The sequence below is a fragment of the Antechinus flavipes genome, chromosome X (genome assembly GCF_016432865.1).
Source record: "Antechinus flavipes isolate AdamAnt ecotype Samford, QLD, Australia chromosome X, AdamAnt_v2, whole genome shotgun sequence".
NCBI classification, from domain to species: domain Eukaryota; kingdom Metazoa; phylum Chordata; class Mammalia; order Dasyuromorphia; family Dasyuridae; genus Antechinus; species Antechinus flavipes.
Window position 1 is genome coordinate 78,075,198 of NC_067404.1, and position 22,001 is coordinate 78,097,198.

At 35.5% G+C, this 22,001-nt stretch overlaps 1 protein-coding gene across 3 annotated transcripts in view; it reads left to right on the forward strand.

Annotated features, from left to right (window-relative positions):
* LRCH2 (leucine rich repeats and calponin homology domain containing 2) overlaps window positions 1-22,001 on the forward strand; it is a 97,945-nt gene that overhangs the window by 33,463 nt on the left and 42,481 nt on the right. For all 3 annotated transcript variants that reach the window (XM_051967770.1, XM_051967771.1, XM_051967772.1), the window contains exons 4-10: window positions 6,644-6,749; window positions 6,831-6,967; window positions 18,331-18,464; window positions 18,952-19,039; window positions 21,103-21,214; window positions 21,386-21,483; window positions 21,603-21,661. In XM_051967770.1, coding sequence (XP_051823730.1) covers window positions 6,644-6,749; window positions 6,831-6,967; window positions 18,331-18,464; window positions 18,952-19,039; window positions 21,103-21,214; window positions 21,386-21,483; window positions 21,603-21,661 — 734 coding nt within the window. The remainder of the gene's footprint in view (window positions 1-6,643; window positions 6,750-6,830; window positions 6,968-18,330; window positions 18,465-18,951; window positions 19,040-21,102; window positions 21,215-21,385; window positions 21,484-21,602; window positions 21,662-22,001) is intronic.

A 22,001-nucleotide genomic window follows, 5' to 3' on the forward strand; every position in this document is an offset into this window, starting at 1 on the left:
TTCCCAGCATTCATTATTGTAAGATTTGGGGTTCCAAATTTTTTTTTCTGCCTCTTTCCCTTTCCCTCCCCCTCCTTAAGACAGCAACCAATCTGATATCAGTTATACATATTACAATCATTTTTAACATATTTCCATATTAATCATGTTGTAAAAGAAAAATCAGAACTAAAGGGAAAAACCCATGAGAAAGAACAAATAAATTTCCTCCAAAAGGTGAAAATAGCTATGCTTTGATCCACATTCAGTCTCCATCATTATCTCTCTGGATGAAGATGGCATTTTCCATCCCAAATGTATTAGAATTGTCTTGGATCATTGCACTGCTGAGAAGAACTGAGGCATTCATAAATAATACTGCTGTTACTGAGTACAGTGTTCTCTTGCTTCTGCTCACTTCAGTCAGCATCAGTTCATGTAAGTTCTTTCCAATCTTTTCTGAAACCAGGACACTCATCATTTCTTATAGAACAATAGTATTCCGTTTTGATTAGTTATCCAATACCGTAACTTATTTAGCTACTCCCCATAGCATTCTCCAGGAGCATAGATTTTTAGGTATATCCAATGTGGGAATTTGTTTTGTTGGATTATATGTTTATCATGAGTTGTTTGTTTTTTACAGTGGGATAGAAGGATCATGGGGGACAGATTATAAATGAAAAAACAAAACCTAATAGATCTTCATTTAAAAAACAAAACAAGACCCCAGGATTCCGTAACTTATTCTTTGTGTATTGATAGAAACCTAAACTAAACAAATGGCTGTAAGAACTATTATTATAGTGGGAAGTTGAAAGTTAGTCATAGCAACATGAAGCAATTTGCAGAACTGCTGAATAGGCATTTATACGTTCACTTTAGCTCTCCACTGTCCAGACAACTCCAGATCCATGACTTCTTTCATGCTAGGCCAGGGCTTGGGCTTATACTATTCTGAGTGTTAGGTCAACAAGTGTTTATTAAGTACGTACTATATGCCATTGAGTGATCATCTTCCTTGACCCAGAAATATTCCTTGCTACCATTAAGCCCTCACTAGTCAACTCTTGAGGTTGCCTCCCAGACTGGACACATCCATTTCAGGATCTATCATGGTTCAGTCATCTGTGACCCGGCAAAGAAACACAAAATAGAAGGGGTAGCCACAGCCCTCAAGCGTTTCTAATGGAGTCCTTGCTCTGGCTGCCACGTGGGATCTGTTGTCAGGGGAAAGAACTGTAACCAGCCCTTGTCCCTACCCTTTCAGTGAAAGTATCAAAGAGGACTTGCATTATTTGCAGTCCACAAGAGAGAGGCAATTGAGAGTGGATCATTCCCTTTATTTTGTTTTTTCAGCACCTACATTTCATACTTTATACTTCATGCTCCTGCTTCCACATGACCATCTTTTGTAATAGAGAATAATCAATAAAGAGAAAAGAGTTCAGCAAAACCAACCTGTATGTCATAAAGATCTGATGATGTTTTATATGCATGTTCCCCTACTTTTGCAGTGAAGTAGAAGGAAGGGCCTTCTTATATCCCCTCCTTGTGAACAAGTTTGGTCATTGTACTTTTATAGCATCTAATTTTGATTGTTTTGAAATTAGAGAGGAGAGAGAATAATTATTTTAATAAGTGCCTATCATATGCTAAATAATATCTTATATGATCTTATTTGATCCTCACATCAACTTTGTGAATTAGTTACTATTATTATTATTACCCATTTTACAGTTAAGGAAATTGAGGCAGAGGAGGTGAGGTGATTTCCCTGGAGTCACACAGTTAATAAACATTTGAGATTGGATTTGAGATCTTCATGATTCCAATCTCAGTGCTTTATCCACTGTACCCCTTTGCTTTCCTCAGTTGTTGGACATTTAATTTGTTTCCAGTTTATTGCTCTCATAAAAAGTGATGATATAAATATTTCTTTACTTACAGGGACCTTTCTTTTTGTCAGTGACTTTCTTGTGGTATATGTATATCAGTAGAATCAAAGATATGGACATTTTAGTCAATTTCCTCACATAATTCCAGATTGTTTTCCAGAATGGTTATATTAATTTACAGATCCATCAACTATGTATTAGTCTGTCTATGATCCTATATTTCCCTCAGTATTTAACTCTTTCCATCTTTTCCATTTTTTATTTTCTTTATTCCTTTGCAGGATATGAGCTAAAATCTCTGAGTTACTTTGGTTTGAAATTCTCTTGTTAATGGTGATTCGGAAGCAGTCTTCCATATTATATTTAGAAGTTTGCCATTCTTTTGTAAACTTACGCTTATCATATGATTTGGTTCACTCTTCCTTGACTGCTGAGTTATCAGCTCATCCCTCTGTCTGTCCAAGATCTTTGCAGAATCTCATATACAATTGTTGATTCACAAAGGAAGATATGAAAAGTATGGAAAAGGTCTTGGATCTTGTTTTAATACTAAACGAATATGAAATTTTCCTGAGAATCATCTATATGTGCATTGCAAATACCCTCAGGGAAGGTAATAATAGAGATCCAGCAGAATTTCCAAGTTATATTCCCTAGTAGGTTAGATCTTTAAAATTGTGGAGCTGATGAAAGTTGCAAAGAATATAAGATCCACTGTATTTGTTGTTATTTATAAAATAGCACTTGATTTGATCAAGTAAAATGCCACCTTGTAGGTGCTCTTTCAACAATAGGGCTCTTATCCATATATCAAAATAATTTAAGGTTCCTTGAAAGGTAAAATAACAGAGGTAACCTTATTCTTTGCACTGGGCATAAATTTGAATTGAAGCATGTGTTTGGGAGATACTTGATGTGTTTACCATCACCATGGAAGAAATCTAGCATAAAATCCAGTTTGAAGGAGGATTTGCTGTGGCTGGCCAGGTCCTTCAGATGCTTCTTTTATGTGACGAAATGGTTTTCTTTGCATCCTTTTGGAACAGTGCTAAGCCTTTTAGAAGAGATGTAGATAACCTAAGAGTTCGGTGTGACTATCTACACAGGAAAAACTAAATAGCTGAATAATAAAGTCTATTATCAACATTATATGTGCTTAGATGAAACAATTCATTAGTATATTATCTTCAATAGTTAATGAAAATAGACAAGTTAGTCCCAGCATGAAACTGCAGAAGGAGGTTCATAAACTAGATTGTCTTCAGAATATTGCAAAGCTTCTTCAGTGACTCCAAAAATCTCCCAGAAATAAAGGCCTATTTAAAAAATAACATCCAATCAGTGTACGTTTATTAAGTACTTATTGTGTGCCAGGGATTATACTAAGCACTGGGTATACAAACAAAAAAAAGTCTTCCTTCAGGGAATTTATATTCTAATAGGAGAGACTGCAGAAATCAGAATAGTTGGAAGATAATCCTGGAGGCAATGGAACTAGAGCTAGGGAAATCAGGCAAAGGCTTTTGGCAGAGTTGGCTTTTGGTCTGATTCTTAAAGGAAACCAGAAATTACAAGAGCTAGAGGTTAAGAAAGAGAACATCCTAAATATGGAGAACATTAACTAAGTATGGGGACAGTGGTAAAAGTTTTTGTGAGGCTGGACCTTGGAGTACATAGGAGCTTGGACAAAGTAAAAAGGTTGGAAAGGTAGGAATGGGCCAGTGCATTTCTACTCGGTTCTGGAGGTAATAGGGAGCCACTGAAGTTTATTGGAGTGGGAAGAATGAAATGATGTGTTGTCAGCAAAATACTTTGGCTGCTAAGTGGAATATGGCTTGGAGTGGGGAGAGACTGGAATAAAGGAAACCAGTTAGATGACTACTGAAATAGCTGAAGTGAATGATAATAAAAATGTGGACTAGGGTAGTGTCTGTGTCAAGAGAAGAGGGGACACTTGTGCTATTGTAGAGAAAGGTATAAGCTTTAACAGCAGATTGGATATGTGTAATGGAAGGAGTGTGAGGAGTTGAGGGGGACATTGAGATCATGAATCTTGGTGCCTTGGGTGATGGTGGTCCCCTTAAAGTTAATAGAAGTTCAGGAGAAGGGATTTTTTTGGGAAAGATTAGTTTTGTTTTGCACAGTGAGTATGAATTGATTTTGGATTTCTGTGGAACATCGAGTTGGAAATGCCCAACAAGCCGTTGTTGATGTGAGCTTAGACTTCAGGAGATAGACTAAGGCTATAAAAGGAGTTCTGGGTACCATCTGTGGGAGGGAATGAGATCAGCAAGCAAGAGTACAGAGGGAAAAGACAAGAGAGACAGGGTAGATCCTTGGGAAACATACACAAGAGACTAATCTGAATGAAGATCCATCAGGAGTGACCAAAACAAGCAGAAGAACCAAGGGAGCAATCATGAAAATTCAAAGAGAATCTGGTATGTAGGAGAAAAAGGTATTTTTCAGATAAAAATGTTGGGTGCTACGGAAAAGTCAAGAAGGATGAGGACTGAGAAGAGGTCATTTGATTGGGCAAAGAAGAGCTTTTGAAGATTGCAGTTTCAATGAATGAGATTGGAAATTAATTTGGGAAAGTTTAGACGACAAACTGGTGACACTGATGACTTTTTCAAATTTAAGAAGCTGAGGAGAGGTATAAGACATTAGCTGGCAAGCTTGGGAGAATCTTAAGTATAAGAGACTGGGGTGTGTTTGTAGGCAGCAGAGAAGGAGCTAGTATATAGTATATAGGGAGGCTGAAGATTAGAGAGACAATGGGGGTGATGGTGAGAGCATGCTGGAGAAGACAGGAGGGGGTGGGATCTCGAGTGCTTGTATAACAATTGGCCTGAGCAAAGGCCACTTTCACATCAGAGGCTTTAGGAAGGAGGATATAGTAGAGGAAGATCTACATCAGGCATGAGAGATGAAGAGGAGGTGGCAGAAGAGGGGGGCTCTTGGTGAATGGCCTGTGTTTCAGTTAAAGAGGAGACAAGGCCTAGGTGGGGGGAAAGGAGGCATTCTGCACGCGTTACTATGTGGCCTCCATCCTCTGGGTTGGTTTTGGGGTAGATGTAGCTCATGAAGTGCTTTGTGCTGTTTCCTTGTCATTTTTACCTGCTGCTTCTCATTATGTGTTCTGGCCTCGACTTTACAGGTCACATTCTTTTTACACATGACTGCTTTGCAGATATTGGAAGACAAACTTCATCCTGTCCCATTCTACACACACACACACACACACACACACACACACACACACACACATACACACACACAATTTTCTTCCTTATGCTAAACATCCCCAGTTGGTTTTTTTGTGTATGTGAGTAGTATAAAGTCATCTCCACTGAGCTCCATACTTCATATTTTAAACACACGTGAATGTTAAACTCTTAGTTTTTTTGATAATCATTTTTAGGCAAATATTAGGCATGTTGTATGGGACAAGGTTAGGAAGGTAAACGTGATAAAAACTCTTGTTAGTATCATTACTGATTTTCTTATGGTTCCATTCTATCTCTTACCTCCAGGCCTTTGCACAGACTGTCCCCTGGAAGGGGATTATTCTCCTTCCTCAGCTCTGCCTCTTGGAATTCTTAGCTCTACTTTGGGTGTAGCTCATGTGCCACCTCCTACATGATCACACTTTCTTTTATTGCCTTAAGTGTTAATGCTTCTCCACCAGTTATTTATTTACTGCATTGCTTTTGATGAACTTAGCTGTGACATGTCGATTCCCTCAAGTAGAACATCTGTTCTCGGACAACAAGAACCGTTTTCATTTGTCTTTGTATTGTCTAGCACAGTACTGGACACATAGGAGTCACTTAATCCGTTCTTGTTAAATTAAATATTGATAATTAGCTTGATATTAGTTTTAATCTTTTCATGACTCTTTATTAATGGGTAAATTATATGTAAGTAGGAAGGAGAGAGCTAGCTAAGCCCTTTTCTTTATTCAGCTGTTATGGTAAAGCCATATATAGTAAGTTATATGTGGTAACTAACTAAACTTAGAGAAATTTCCAGGTCAACATCTTGGAAGAGCAGGCTGGGGATGTGAACCCTCAAACCGAACATCCTCTAATTTCCAACATAGTCACTTCTTTTGGACAAAAAGAGATGTATCACCTTCCTATTAATAGGGTCATAGATTTAGAGATGAAAGGGACATGTAGAAGTCATGTGGCCCACCTCACCCATTTTAAAGATATAGAAACTGAAGTAGAGAAAGGATAACTGACTTGCCAATATCCAAATCCAGGTCATGTGATCCCAAAGCCTGTCCTCTTTGCATTACACAAGCTGCTCAAACCTTTTCTCCACTTTCCCCTTTTCTCCTAGTCTTCTTTGTGCCCTCAATTTTTCTGCCTTCCTTCAGTAAGTACCCCATCATAGCTATTATTAGGGACTTAAAGGTTCCCAGTGTTTATTATTTTCTTTTACTTCTGGCTAAGCAGCAACTGTATTTTGGGTATTGCTCATTTTCCTGCATCGCCTGGTCAAAAGTAAATGTTCAGTTGACGTTTTTAAGCAGGACAGTTTGTTGAGTGATATTAGGTTAAAACATTAACTTTTCTATGAAAAGCTTTTTGGATAAGCAACAAGATATAGTAACAGATAATAGATTTTTAAGAGAAATCACATTATCAGGTTATAATTTTTTTCTGGGTAAGTAATCAGGTGCTATGTGAATAATTTAGTTGTGATATTTCCCAATTTGATAAAATTACTAATTTTGTTTTGTGTCTTTCATGTAGGATATTAGCTGCAATGAAATTCAAGTCCTTCCCCAACAAATAGGCAAATTACATTCACTTAGAGAACTAAATATAAGAAGAAACAATCTTCATATATTGCCAGATGGTAAGAAGCTCACTGTTCTTTACTTAACATGAACAACAGATTAAAGAGGTTTAAAATTTAACTATTTTTCTCTCTTGACAGAATTGGGAGATCTTCCCTTAGTTAAGCTGGATTTTTCTTGTAACAAAGTGACAGAAATTCCAGTTTGTTATAGGAAACTCCGTCATTTACAAGTGATAATTTTGGATAACAATCCAATGCAGATACCACCAGCACAGGTTTGTATCAGAAACTTATTCTTTCTTTCTGGCCTCCCATATCCAATTGCTTCTATCTCTCTTAATTCTTAAGAAACAACTGAATGGGAGCCAAATTTGTTGTGTATCTATCTGTATCTAAACATAATTGGTTTCTTTCTTTGCCTGGGATAGAAATTGTTAGCTTTATAAAGAAACCCCAGCTCAGGTACCAAGGTAGAGGCTTGTCCTTCACTTGTCCATGAAATTGGTATTGGTAAGCTGGGTCCTTCCATGCATTGTAATCACTAATTTACTAAGTAGTATTCCAATATTATCTTCAATGAGATAATTGTAAAGCATTTAGCACAGTGTCTGAAATATAGTAAGCACTATATAAATGTTATGTATTATTATTGTTGTCATTATTTATTATTAATCCAAAGGCTTTCATTTTCATTTCATTTCCCTCCCAAATGCATATAGTTTCTCAGTACAGTGATCGATTAGATCCAGCACCCTGTGGTATGATTGGGGCGGAGAGGGAATTTCTTCCTTTTTCACTTGATAATTTTCTTTCATGTAGTCACTTTCTGTGTAGATTAGTACCATACATGTTGTTTCTATAGAAACACAGCATCTGAACACTGGTAGCTAGGTTTCAGATATTTCCTTGAACTCTTAAATGGAAAAATCAACAAGTACTTATTGGGAAGCCTTTTGAGATAGCTAGCATTTTCTCCTACTGAGGATTTTTACTATACTAGATCACACATATTTTAAAAAATAGCTAATGTATATATGCACTCTCTCGGGCACTGGGGATACAGAGATGAAAAAGAGCATAGGCCTTGCTGTCAAGAAGCTTATGATCTAGTAGGGAAGGTAAGGCAGACCCAGCTAGCACGTGACACATGTAGACCAGAAAGTTCTATACTGTTGAATATTTTTATCACTGATACAGAGAACATTGTAGATAAATTAATCACCAAGTCTTTATGAAGTCCCTGACATGTTCCAGGTACTATGCTTTATGGTGGAATATGTGTTCTCTTGGGAGACACTAAGTCTCCCAAGTAAAGAAAGTAATTTTGGGGGGAAGAGGCTGAGGGAAATCAGAAAGGTTTATCAACTTAATGTAAAAACTAATAGTGAATTGTGAATATCTAATAATGATTGCTAAGAATGGCTTACCTTGACATGCCAGTTATGGGATTAGGACTTCTGTTAGAAAGTTATTTTACTTATATTCAATCCCATATTATATGATATGCTTATAAAACTTGCTGAGATGCAAATCTGACAGTTTTTGTCAGGCGATGGAGTCAGGCTCCAAAAGAGATCTCGATGCACTAGACCATTGGAACAATATTAGAAAATGTACCATAAAGAGGAGAAATGTCTGATACTTGGATTCATCAAGAGGTAGGAGGAAGGCAGGGCAAGAGGACATCTTGTCTGAAAAATCTCAAGGGCTAAGTTTTAGTGAACTTCCAGAAGCCACGAAGTGACCTGCTCAAGCTCATCCATGCCATTGTGCATGGCAAAGCTGGGATCCCGACTGAGGGCATCTGACTCACTTTCTCCAGAACTTCTTTGTGTCACCTGGGTAAGAGCATATTCAGGATATACCTGAGAGCTCTTTTCAGGTATCAAAGAGAGATTGCACTTGTTTTTGCTTGACTCTGGAAGGCAGAGCCAGAAGCAATGAATCAGTAGAATTTAGAGAGATGACAATTTAGGCTGGATATTAGGGGGAAATTTCCTAATCATGAGAAGGGACTGACTTAAGAGCTAGTTTTTTTTTTTCTTTCTTTCTTTTTTTTATTTTGAAAAAAATTTTTTTTACATTATCCCTTGCACTCACTTCTGTTCTGACTTTTTCCCTCCCTCCCTCCACCCCCTCCCCCAGGTGGCAAGCATTCCTATACATGTTAAATATGTCACAGTATATCCTAGATACAATATATGTGTGCAGAACCGAACAGTTCTCTTGTTGCACAGGAAGAATTGGATTCAGAAGGTAAAAATAACCCGGGAAGAAAAACAAAAATGCAAACAGTTTACATTCATTTCCCAGTGTTCTTTCTCGGGGTGTAGCTGCTTCTGTCCATCCTTGATCAATTGAAACTGAGTTAGATCTTTGTCGAAGAAATACGCTTCTGTCAGAATACATCCTCATACAGTATCTTTGTTGAAGTGTCTAATGATCTCCTGGTTCTGCTCATTTCACTTAGCATCAGTTCATGTAAAGTCTTTCCAAGCCTCTCTGAATTCATCCTGCTGGTCATTTCTTAAGAGCTAGTTTTTAAAAATAGTACTTTTTCAGCATTTCCTTTGATTTTCACAATAATCCTGAGAGGGAAGGGAGGGAAGGAGAAAGCTGAAGTGGGCAGAGGTTAAATGACTTACCTAGAAGCACAGAGGCTTTCCTGACTCTAAGGCTCACACTGTGTCTGCCCAGTAGCCTCTAGAGAGTTGTTTCCTTTCACTGTATGTCCTCTAGCAAAACCTGGATGCCTGCTTGTCTATGCCTGTATATGTAGATATCACTTTCAGAGATTGGATATTTCCAGCTTTGTCCTTTGTAATTCTGAAGTTTTCTGTTTCTGAATCTGCTCAGTTATACCATTGCTGCTCGTTGTTACATCCCCAGGAATGCTGCTCAAACATCTCAGAATCACAGAAACGGTGAATGTTGGAGACAGAGAGAGATTTAGGCCTGATGTAAAGAAAGCTCAGGTTCCTTATTTGTAAATAAGGGCTAAGATTAGATGACATTTGCCACCCCTTTTAGCTTTTAATCCTATGATCTGACATCACATTACAAGTTTAGGAAATTAGTAAATACTTAGGAGAGTTCTGAGTGATCTTATGTTGTGGGTGAAAGATGAAATGACTGAGAAAACAAAGGTTTGAGCTTCTGAGCATTTCATTTTATTTAGCAATTCTTGCCAGTTACCCAGCAAACTGGGACCAGACTTCCTCAATTTAGGTCTGGACCCTGATATATAGGGAGACAAGTTTTTATGTATTAAAAACAATTAATATTTTGGTGTATATGGGGATTTCATTATTAATGGCCTCCTTAGGTTCCTGTTTAGGAATGGAATCTCTGGGTTGTATGAACATTTTATTCACTTTATTCATATAATTACAGATTGCTTTTCAAAGTGGCTTAACTGATTTATAGCTCCACCAATTATTCACTTGCCACATCTGTTGTCTCCCACTTTCTCTTTGGAGAGGATGGAAATGAGTTTAATTATTTGTCCTTTGGAGCTTGACCCACATGCATTTGTAGAGTATAAGGAAGGTGCCAGTATATAAAGAAAGATTGAAGTGGAGGAAGGGAGGGATATAGATGAGAGACAGACAAAGACAGAGAAACAGGGAGAGACAGACACAGAAGATGGAGGAGAAGAAAGGAGAAGATTTGAATCACAAAGTGCCTGAAGTTTGGGAAAGAAATAGAAGTGGTAGGAGAGAATTGTGGCACTTCAAGGTTTACGATTCAATGAAATTCCCAGATAATAATGCCAGCAGGTTTCATAAAAGAAGAATTGACTTCTATTGAAGTCCTGTTCTCTCCTCTCCCTTGGGAAAGTCAGTGCTATGAAGCTCTTTTCTTCTCCCCATTCCGGCTATCATGTTGAACTCTTTCCTCTCACCACTGGATTATTTAATAGAAGGTTTGGTACTCAGTCCCCTTGCCTAGAAGAAGCATCCAAGACAGGCAGAGCTCTGAATTTGTTGTGCTTCAGCTGAGGTAGAAAAGACAAGCCTAACAGTTATGATCTCTTTTGAGATCAAATAGATTGTCTTGAGTAAAATTCAACAAAAGGTAGACTGAGGCATATTCTCTCCTAGCAAAATAACATTTTTATTAACAAGGACACTATAACCACAGACCTTAAATAGGAACTCAGATCCTTTTTTATAAGCATTGAACAAAGAACAGAATAGGGTAGGTGAGGTGTAATATTAAACTTGCTTATAGGTTGGTAACATTATGGGGATGATGAATCATATTGATTATGTAGATGAGGTGTGGGAAATTTATGTATGATTTGTTGGAAGTTGGAAATGAGGGGTTAGCAATAACTTTCTCTTTCCCTTCTGTGACTAAGAAATAAATATTCATTGTTTGAGTCCATGTGCAAAGTTAAAGATAGTAGATCAGATTTCTTTGGATAGCAAACCAGAAATCCTTGATAACTCGGTGGTGTAAAGATAGTAGATCAAACTCCCTGGTGTGTCCCCTTGCATTCTTCAAGCATAGCAGATTTCCATGAGGCAAGAATAGAACATCATTTAGCAGGAGAACTGTTTTTCTAAACTTAACTCTATCTGAATTTCTGCACTACATTAAGAGACAAAGAATCTTGTCTTAGGCAGTAAAAGGACAGTATCAGTTAGGTGTAAATAGGATCACTGAAAATTGCCCCAATTATCTCTTTTAATTAGATCTCTTCAAGATTACCTTCTGCTAAATGATAGCATAGAAAATGACAGAATATTAAAAGTAATCATATATGCAGCAAAGGGTATAGCATCCAAATTCTAGAAGGAAAAAAAGTTATGTGAGGAAGTAAGTAGTAGAAGTATAATATTGAAGTAACCTCAGTTACTTCTCAGATTCTATATAAATCTTCTTAGATTCTATATAAATATGATAATATAATAAACAAGAAAGAAATTAAAGTGAGAGATAGAATTTTAGTAAAGTTAGATATGACAGTTTTCAGAAAAGTATTAGAAGAGAAAAGAGGATATTCCTTTTTCAGGTATGCATAGCACTTTTACAAAAACAAAACATGTTTTAGGGCGTAAAAAATTCACAAGTAAAAACAGAAAAGTGGAAATATTAAATGTATCCTTTTGGGAGCATCATATAATAAAAATAATATTCAGAAAAGGACCTTTGAAGCATAGATTAAAAATTAATTACATATCTAATCTTAAAGAATGAGTGGGTCTAAGAATAAATCTTAGAAACTTTCAATAATGTAATTAAAGATAATGACAACATTGAAACAACATTCTAAAATTTGTGGAATATAGCTAATGTAATATTTAAGGGAAATTTTATATTTCTAAACACTTGTATCAACCAAAGAGAGAGAGCAGATCAATATATTAGACATGTAACTACAGAAAAAAAAAACTAGAAATAGGACAAAATAAAAATCCCTCAATCACCACAGTAGAAATGCTGAAAATCAAAAGAGATTATTAAAAATGAAGCAATTCTATCTACTTGCTAGATAAATAAAGTTGAGTTAGTTTTATTAAAAAATCCAGTAAAATTGCTAAATAGTTGATTAATTTGATTAAGAAAAGAAAGAAGAAAACCAAATTAACAGTTTCAAAAAAGTAAATGTGTAAATGCATGGCAAATGATAGAAAAATAAAATTATTAGGTCTTATTTTGCCTAACTATATGCCAATAAAACTGACTATCTATCTGAAATGGAATAATATTTATAAAAATATAGTTTTATCTAGATCAATAGAAGAGAAAATTGAACACTTAAATAACCCTATCTTAGAAAAAAGAAATTGAGCAAGATTTAAATGCACTCCCTAAGAAAAATATGCAGGACCAGAGGAATTTACAGATAAATTGTACCAAAAATTTAAAGAACAATTCGTTCCAATACTGTATAACGTATTTGAAAAAAAAATAGGTAAAGGAGTCCTACCAAATTCCTCCTATGATCGAGATTTGGTTTTTCATATCTACATCAGTTAGAACAAAACCAGAGAAATAAAGCTATAGATCAGTTTCTCCGATGAATGTTTGATGTACAATTTTTAAACAAAACACTATCAAGGAGATTACAGCAATATGCCATAAAAATCCTGTACCATGAACCAGGATGGATTTACACCAAGAATGTAGAGCTGGTTCAGTGTTAATAATCCTATGTATTAGTGCAAGGGATAATGTAAAAAATTACCCTGGCATGGATTCTGTCAATACAAAGTTATTATTAAATAAAATAAAATTAAAAAAAAATAATAATCCTGTGTATTATTGACCATATCTGTAAAAAACAGCAAAAGATTATATGACTATTTCAATAGATGTAATTTTTTTTAAATAAACTACAACAGCCATTCCTATTAAAAACAATAAAAAGCATTGGTATAAATGGAATTTTTCTTAAAGAGGTAAGTAATATTTTTCTAAAGCCAAGCACAAGCATTACGTGTAAGAGGCATAAGATGAATGCCTTTCCAATAAGATCAGAGTGAACCAGGGATTTCCATTAGAATTGTTGTCATTCGGTTTGTACTAGAAATGCTGGCTGTAGCAATGAAACAAGAAAAAGAAATTAAAAGAATAAACATAGGGAATTAGGAAACTGTAGTATCACTTTTGGCAAATGATAGTATCATATATTTAGAGAACTCTACAGAATCAGCTAAAAAGCTAGTCAAAACAATGAACAATTTCAGCAAAGTTACAGGATGTAAAATAGAGCCACAGAAATCATCAGCATTTCTGTACATTACCAATAGCGTCCAGCAGGAAGAGATACATACCATTTAAAATACCTATAGACAGTGTAAATACTTGGAAGTCTATCTGTCAAGACATAGGAACTATATACACACAATTACAAAACACTCATCATACAAATAAAAATTATGAATAAGGTAGTCCGGATGGCAGAGAACCTAGAGTTATAACCAAGAATCACCTACCAGCAAAACTGAGTGTAATCCTTCAGAGAAAAAAATAATGAAATGAAGGACTTTCAGACATTCCTAATGAAAAGATCAGAGCTAAATAGAAAATTTAACATTCAAACAGAAGACTCAAGAGAAGCACTCAATAAAGTCAAACTGTTCACATTCCTTTTTGGCAAGGTGATACATATAACTCCTAAGGACTTTATCATTATTAGGGCAGTTAAAAGTTTATATAGACAGGGGGCATGAGTGTGAGTTGATTATGTTGGAATCATCCCAAAAAAAGTAAAAAAGAGAGATGCATTGGGAGAAGGAGAAAGGGAGAGGTAGAATGAGGTAAATTTTGTCATATAAAAGAGCTATACAAGGAAGAGCTTTTACAATGAAGAGGAAAATGGAAGGGGGGACATGACAAATGGTGGCTTTAACCTCACTCTCATCAGAATTAATCCAAAGGGAGATGTGATTATGTTTATGTGTCTGTGTCTAGATATGTATATCTATATCTATCTATCTATATACAAAATTTATATAGTGTATGTAAGGTTTTGATTAGCTTTCTGGAGGTCTTGGGACCAAGAGAATAGTCAGGGATAAAGTCCAAAAGTCTTTGTCTCCTTCATAGTATGTCTCCTTTGCCTGAGGCTGGCTAGCTTTCTGGAGGCCCTCTGGAATGGGTGGGTCTTAGTTTCAGTGCAGGAGGCAGGAGAGCCACCACAAAGGTCTCTAGCTTGAAGTCTGTCTCTGACTGAGTTTGTCCCAGTTTATAAACTCTATTACAATTATATAATTACAGTATACTGATATAAACCAATCATTATAACACTAGGGAACCATTATTTGTTTTAAGATTAAATCAGTCATACTGAACTAGAGAACTCACATGCTAAACTAGATAACCATTGTCTTATCAATTCCACTGAGTTAACACCTTGTTTAAATCAATCATACTGAGCCTTAAGTATATTTTCCAAAGTTCCTTCCTTTTACAATTGTATGCAAGTAGATACACACATATGCATATGCATTTGAGTTATGTATAGAAATGTAACTTATCCAATAGGGAAATCATGAAGAGGGTGGAAAAAGAAAGTGCAGGGGGATGATGTAAGAAAAGAAAGATTAAGGGAGGCAGTGCTTAAAAGCACAATAGGCTTTTGAGGAGAGATGGGATAAAAAAGAGAGGAGGAAACAGAAGAAAATGGGAAATAAACGGTAATCATAACTGTAAATGTGAGTTGGATGAGCTCATCCATAAAATATTAGCAGATAACAGAATGGATTCGAAAACAGAATCCAACAATATGTTGTTTACAAGAGCAATTTGAAAGGGGAACACAAAGAGTTAAAATAAAAGCCTGGATCTGAATCCAGCATGCTTCAGCTGAAATAAAAAGGCTGGGATTGCAATTATAATCTCAGATAAAGCAAGAGCCAAAATAGGCCTAATTAAAAGGACTAATCAGTATAATTACATTTTGCTAAAAGATACCATGGGCAACGAAAAATATTTTTAAAGATCGCAGCAAGTTTGTCTAATAAAGGTCTTAAATACATACTGAGTGTAAAAGTGAGTTGGATTTTTTAAAATAAAGAGTTATTCCTCAAAATTTAAAACAGATAATGTTTAAAAAATCATTAAATAATGAAGAAATGCATCAATTTCAGTAAGGAAAAGGCTCATGAAAGGGAAGGTTAAGAGCAAGAAAGACACTCAAGCAAAGCAAATTTTGCCTTTAAAGGGTAGATTATAGAGGAGAACAAAAAACTGAGAAAGTGCTGAATAAATTGTGGTATGTGAATGTATTAGACTATTATTCTACCTTTAGAAGTGATAAAAGGGATGGATTCAGAGAAACCTAGAAAGACTTATATGATATGATTTAGAATGATGTGTGCCAAACTACAATTTCCACCTAGAATTCTATTCTGGAAGATTTTTGTCCTTTCATTTCCCCCTTCCCTGTTTACCATAGGGATAGGGATAATTGCAGACCTGCAATTTCATTGGTATAGGGAACTTCCAGGTGAGGAAATTCCCCCCATCAGTATGAGTTGGCACCTTCTCTGCAATTTATAGTCGCTGTGCTACTACTGTTGTTCCATTTGCCTTTGTACCTACCAGCAAATATCAAGATGTATCTGTATGTAAATGGTTGTTTGCATATTGTGTCCCTCATTAGAGAGTGAGCTCCTTAAGGTCAGAGTTTGTATTCCCAGGTTTTGGCATATGTGTTCAGTAAATACTAACTGCTAAATAATAATAAAAGACTAAATGACTCTTACCTATATGATCTTGGGCAAGGACACTTTTGTACTCTATTGTCTTTAGGTTCTTTTTGCCACTGTATCCATGAGCTTGTGACACCTGAGGATTTGACTTTGCATTACCAGGCCACCAAGCACTCCTTAGAGAGCTAACATAATTTGTGACATATAGAATTCGATTCTCTGTAATTGTCTTTTTGCTTTTTCTCTCTTTTTCATTAGACTGAACTCTTTGAGGGTTGGTGCTTTCTTTGTATCTTCAGTGCGTGGCACATTTATTAAGCTTAATAAATATTTGTTGACTTGTCTATAGATTCAGATCAGAGATCCTGTTTTACGGGTTTTGAGGATTCTTATGAAACTTATGTCCATTGTCACCTCATCTCATATTGGTGGGAATTAAAATTGAAGACAAAGGGGTAGGTGAAGTTTTCAAGGTAGGTAGTGTGGGCATGAAAGGGGAAGAGCAAGTTTAGGTGGGAAGAAGAGGAAGCTGTATGGAAAGGCTCTATTAAGGAACTAGCAAGAGGCTTAGGAGAGGATACATAGACCCTTTATTAAGTACTGACTCTAGAGTGGGTACTGCCTTAAGTACAGACAGTACAAATATAGGCAGTCAAGACAGTGACTACCCTAAAGGGGGAAGAAAATAAGTGCAAGTGTGTTGGAAAGCAGGGTGTTTATGGGAGGGAAAACTGTAGGATGAGGCAGACTTGGAGAAGGAGTAGGCTGAAGAGAGTCCACGCAAGATTGAGATGAAACGGTGGCCACGGGAAAGAGTCACCAGTGAGAGGGACCAGTTGTAGGCCAAGGTATGTCACGGGTGGCAGTGTTGGAGGTAAAAAGGAAGAGGAAGAGTCTGGAGAGGATCTAAATAATGTCTTGAATAGGCTCACAGAAGTCAGGGAATAGGAGAAAATTCAGCATTACCATGAGTATTCAATAAGAGAAGGCTCTCATTTTGTAGACAAGAGATAAGGAGACAGTAGATACGTTGAAAAAAGATCCTTAGATTTGGCAATTAGGGATCATTGGAGGGGCAGCTAGATGGCTCAATGAGTAGAGCACCAGCTCTGAAGTCTGGAAGACCTAAGTTCACATCTGACCTCAGACACTTAACACTTCCTGGCTTTGTGACTCTAGGCAAGTCATTTAACCCTAGTTGCCTCAGCAAACAAGAAAGAAAGAAAGATGTTTGGAGATGATAATTTTAAGTAGAATGAAGACAAATCAAATTATAGTGACTTGGGGTATGATTAGGGTGGTAAAGTAATAGAGGTTGAAAGTGTAAACTTCTCTTTCTAAAAGTTTATAAGTAGAAGACAAAAATAGGACAATAGCTTGGGGATACAGTAAGGGCCCTGGAAGGTTTGATTTTGTTTTGAAAAACAGGGGGAGAGAATTAGTTTACTGTTTTCTTCCTCTTTGTCTACAGAGAAGGAGAGATTGAAGATGGAATAGCATTTTGGAGGAGACTAGAAGGGATGGATCAGAGGAACAAATGAAAAGTATAGCTATGGCCAGGAGGGAAGTAGCTTCACATCAGAAGACCATCTCAGGGGAAACAGGAGTCAAGGTCATGTGTTATGGGGAATGTGATAGGAAATCATTAAGCTAGAAAAGATTGTGATTTTGTAAGGAGGGTCCATTTGAATTTAGGTACTATCAATTTGCAGTGGTCATAGAGAATCAGGGTTATCCAGTGCTGGAACACTGACCAAAGGATCAAAGGACACAAGGGTAAAGGAGAGCCATGTTGAAATGTCTAGCCATCAGGTCAAGACCACAAAGAGTAGAAGGCTGTGAATCAAGAACAGGAAAGGATGGATAAAGCAATTAGGGTAATAGGGAGAATAAAGAACAAATGAAGGAAGAATCTAGGAGGGGGAGAGGTTGTGATCATAGAATGAAATTTCAGAGTTCGAGATCCTAGAGTTAGTTTTGGTCATTGTGAAGTAAGGCATAAACCTTCCAGTGGATGGCAGAAGTAAGACTATTTTATCTCTAAATTTTTCAGCATATTCATGTTGAATTTTAAAGGATTTTAAAAAAACAATCTTTCCCTTTATCGTAATAGTATAGGTAGTGTTTTTGAATCCCCAAATGTTTCCATGGTTTTAAATTCTTGTGGCTCTGTTATTTCAAGAAGGAAATTTGGTGAAACAGATGGGAAAATAGTTAAGCTTTTGTTTTCTTTTCTCCATGAACAGGAGGTATCAATAAAATTTAACAGTTGGTTGTACTAAGGGAATCAAAATTTCATTTATGATAATAAAGTACAAAATATTGAAATATACAAAAAATCTATTTTGATACACTGATATGCCCATGTGATTTTAGAAGGAAAACAAAACAAATTTATAAAAACTCTGGGAAGTGTTGGTTCCCTTTGGGACTCTGGAGTTAAATCCATTATCTCTTATGTTCCCTGACAGATATGTTTAAAGGGTAAAGTACACATATTTAAATTCTTAAATATCCGAGCATGTTGCAGAATAGAGAAAAAGCCAGACTCCTTGGATCTTCCTTCATTAAGTAAAAGAATTCCATCCCAGCCTCTCACAGACAGGTAAGTTGGTATCACTAATGGCAGGATTGGGTAATATTTAGACTATAAATATGTATACAGTTTTCTTAATTTGAAAAAATCTATTATGACTCCTCACTCTGATATTTTCAGTATAATTACTTGAAGGAATGATGAGAACAAGTCTTGTATCCAAAACTCATCCTGTTGTGCTTTGTACTTGGTGAAATTGGGTGGTAGGTGCAGTTCGGCAAGCATTTATGGAGTACCTATGGAGTACCGAGGGCTGGGGTTCCTTATGCACACAAAAGGAAAGAAAAGCGTTAACATGGGGCTTAGGAAAAGGTTTGCTGAGAAGAAGCACAGTTTTTCCTTTTTGAAATTCAGGGATTTGGGGCTTTTTCAGAAAAGAAGGGTATGTTACTGGGGAAATATTTTTTCTTTTTGTTTTAGATGTAGCAGATATAATTATATGTTGAGGAAAAATGCTCTATTTGGGCTTTAAAAAATTAAATTCATATTTTTATAGCATGGAAGATTTCTATCCAAATAAAAACCATGGTCCTGACTCTGGTATTGGAAGTGATAATGGAGAGAAACGATTATCTACAACTGAAGTAAGCCTTGTTTTTTCTTCTGAGAAAATGTATTTTAAAATTGTCCTTAGAGTTTGAAATAAGCACACAACAAGAGGTATGTATATGCTTGGATTTTTCTTTCATTTAATTTATTTTTAAAAACTTTTATTCATTTTGAACTTACATGTTCTTAAAAGAGGATTCAATATAAAACCATGAATTTTCATTTCATACTTTATTTTTTTGAAAAAAACTATGTAATAAATACTACACATCATTTTTGGAACTACCCTGCTGTTCTGTTCTTCCTTCTAGTTTTCTTTTGTTTTCAACTGGGCCTTTTAAATTTTTTTTTCCCTCCTTCCCTACTTTTTTATAACAGATTTTTATTTTTCCAAATATATGCAAAGATAGTTTTCAATATTCACTTTTGCAAAATCATTTGTGTGTGTGTAAAATATTATACATTTTTCTATTTATCACTTCTTTCTCTGGAGGTGGATAGCATCTTCCTTTGATAGGTCCTTTATAGTTGATTTGAGTAATTATAATATCAAAATGACTTAGTTCTAAAAAAAATATTGCTGTTACTTTGTATTTTGTACAGATTTTTAAATTTTTCTCATTTCAATCAAGTCTTTCCGTGTTTTTCTAAAATCAACCTCCTCATCATTTTTTATAGCACAGTAGTATTCACAATGTTTTACCACAACTTGTTTAGCCATTGCTCAACTGACAAGTATCCCCTCAATTTTCAGTTCTTTCGCCATCACAAAGAGAAATACTACAGATGTTTTGAAATAGTAGGTTCTTTTCCTTTCCTCCCAATCACCTTGGGGAAAATACGTAATAGTGGTACTACTGGTTCTTTGGGCATTATTTGAGATTGTTCTCCAAAAGGGGATCAGTTCACAGTTCCCCTAACAATGTAGTAATGTCCCAGTTTTTCCACATTTCTTTCAACATTTGTCATTTTCTCCTTGTATCATTTTAGCCAGTCTGAGAGGTCTGAGATGTCATCTCAGAGTTGTTTTAATTTTCATTTCTCTATTCAGTAGTGATTTTTAATATGATTTCTTCATTGAAAAATTGTCTATTCATATTCTTTGACCATTTATCTATTGGGGAATGATTTGTATTCTTATACATTTGATGAAGTTCTTTATATATTTGTGATATGAGACCTTTAAGAAACAGAATATAAAAAATTTCTCCCAATTTTCTTTTTTCTTTCTAATCTTAGCTTTATTGGTTTTATTTGTACAAAAACCTTTTTTATTTAATGTAATCAAAATTATCTATTTTATACGTCACAATGGTCTTCAACTATTATTGATTCATAAATTCTTCTCATTCATAAGTCTGATAGATAGCGTGTTCCATGTTCTCCTGGTTTTTATGTGATATCTCCATTTATATATAGGTCACGTATCTGTTTTGACCTTATCTTGGTAAATGGTGTAAGGTATTGCTCTATGCCCGATTTCTTGCAGACAACTTTCCAGATATCCAAAAAACTTTTTACTAAATAATGAATTCTTGTCCCAAAAGCTTAAATCAAGGTTAATATAATCATTTGCTATTGTGTATTGTAGCCTCCTTAGCCAGTTACCAGATTGTTTTGGCAATTACTACTTTATTGTGTAATTTATAATATAATGCTAAACCTGCATTTATATTTTTGTTCCATTAAATTCTTTAAATATTTTTGATCCCTTTGTTCTTCTAGATGTATTTTGTTAATTATACTTTCCAGCTCAGTAAGATCATTTTTGGGTAATTTAATTGGGATGAAATTGAATTAAATAGGTAAATAAAATTGTTATTTTTATTGTATTGGGTCTGCCTAACCATGAATCATTTCATTTTTTAAAAAAAAGGATGTCAGTACTAATTTGGTATGGGATTTCAAGAGGTTAAATTTATTTACAATTTTAAAAATCAACTAATGTATCTTTCAGAATTGTACTTTTTGTCAAAAATTAGACATAACAAATATTCTGGTATTTATTTTGTTAGCAATGATGCAATTTAACTAAAATATGTTGCAACTTAATTTTTGTGCTCTATTCCCAATGTTGTTACTCTCTTATTTCTCACAGCCATCAGATGATGATACTATCAGCCTTCACTCTCAAGTATCAGAATCAACCAGAGACCAGACTCTAAGAAATGACAATCACTTGATGGGAACCAAAGTTGATTCTCATAAAGGTAGTTCATTGATGGGGTATTTCCTATTTTGGGTGCCAACTCCTTAGCGTTGATCTGGGCTCAAAAGCCAGGTTTAAATGTAATGACTGCCTGTATTCCGTATTATGATGACTATAAAGCAGAATGGTGGTATAATATTCTTATTTTCTAATACATGTAAACCTGTACTAGACCAGGAGATGTATGATTACATTGACCCCAACCCAGAGGATGTAGCGGTTCCTGAGCAAGGAGATGTGCATATTGGATCATTTGTCTCTTTTCTGAAGGTAGGAATATCATTTTTGCATTACTGTGAATGAATTTTTCCTTTGATCTCACAAAAATGAACTGAATATTTGAGTTTGGCCTAACAACACATATAAAAATTGTATTTCTTTTACTTAAGGGGCGAGAAAAATATTCTGAGAAATCTCAAAAAAATGAAGAATGGGGAGAAGAGAAAAGGTAAGTACGTGCTATCTATATAATTCAAAAAATAATTACATGTTAGATATTTGTCAAATATTCTAATTAGAATATTTATTTGAAAGAATTGAGGTATAATTATTTGCTCTGTATTTCATCTGTGTGTCCTTTTTTGATTAAACTTGGCTTTTTATTACTTCTCATACTTGTGGGACGTAGTCATATTAGAAATTGCTGAAAACACATAGTAAGCTGCTATCTGGACAGAGAGCAGAGCATTTATTGAATGCCTGCCATGTTGCAGGCACTGTGCTAAGTAATAGGGGCAGAGCTTACATTCTGCTGGAAGAAGACAATAGAAGTGCAGGAGATGGCAGGC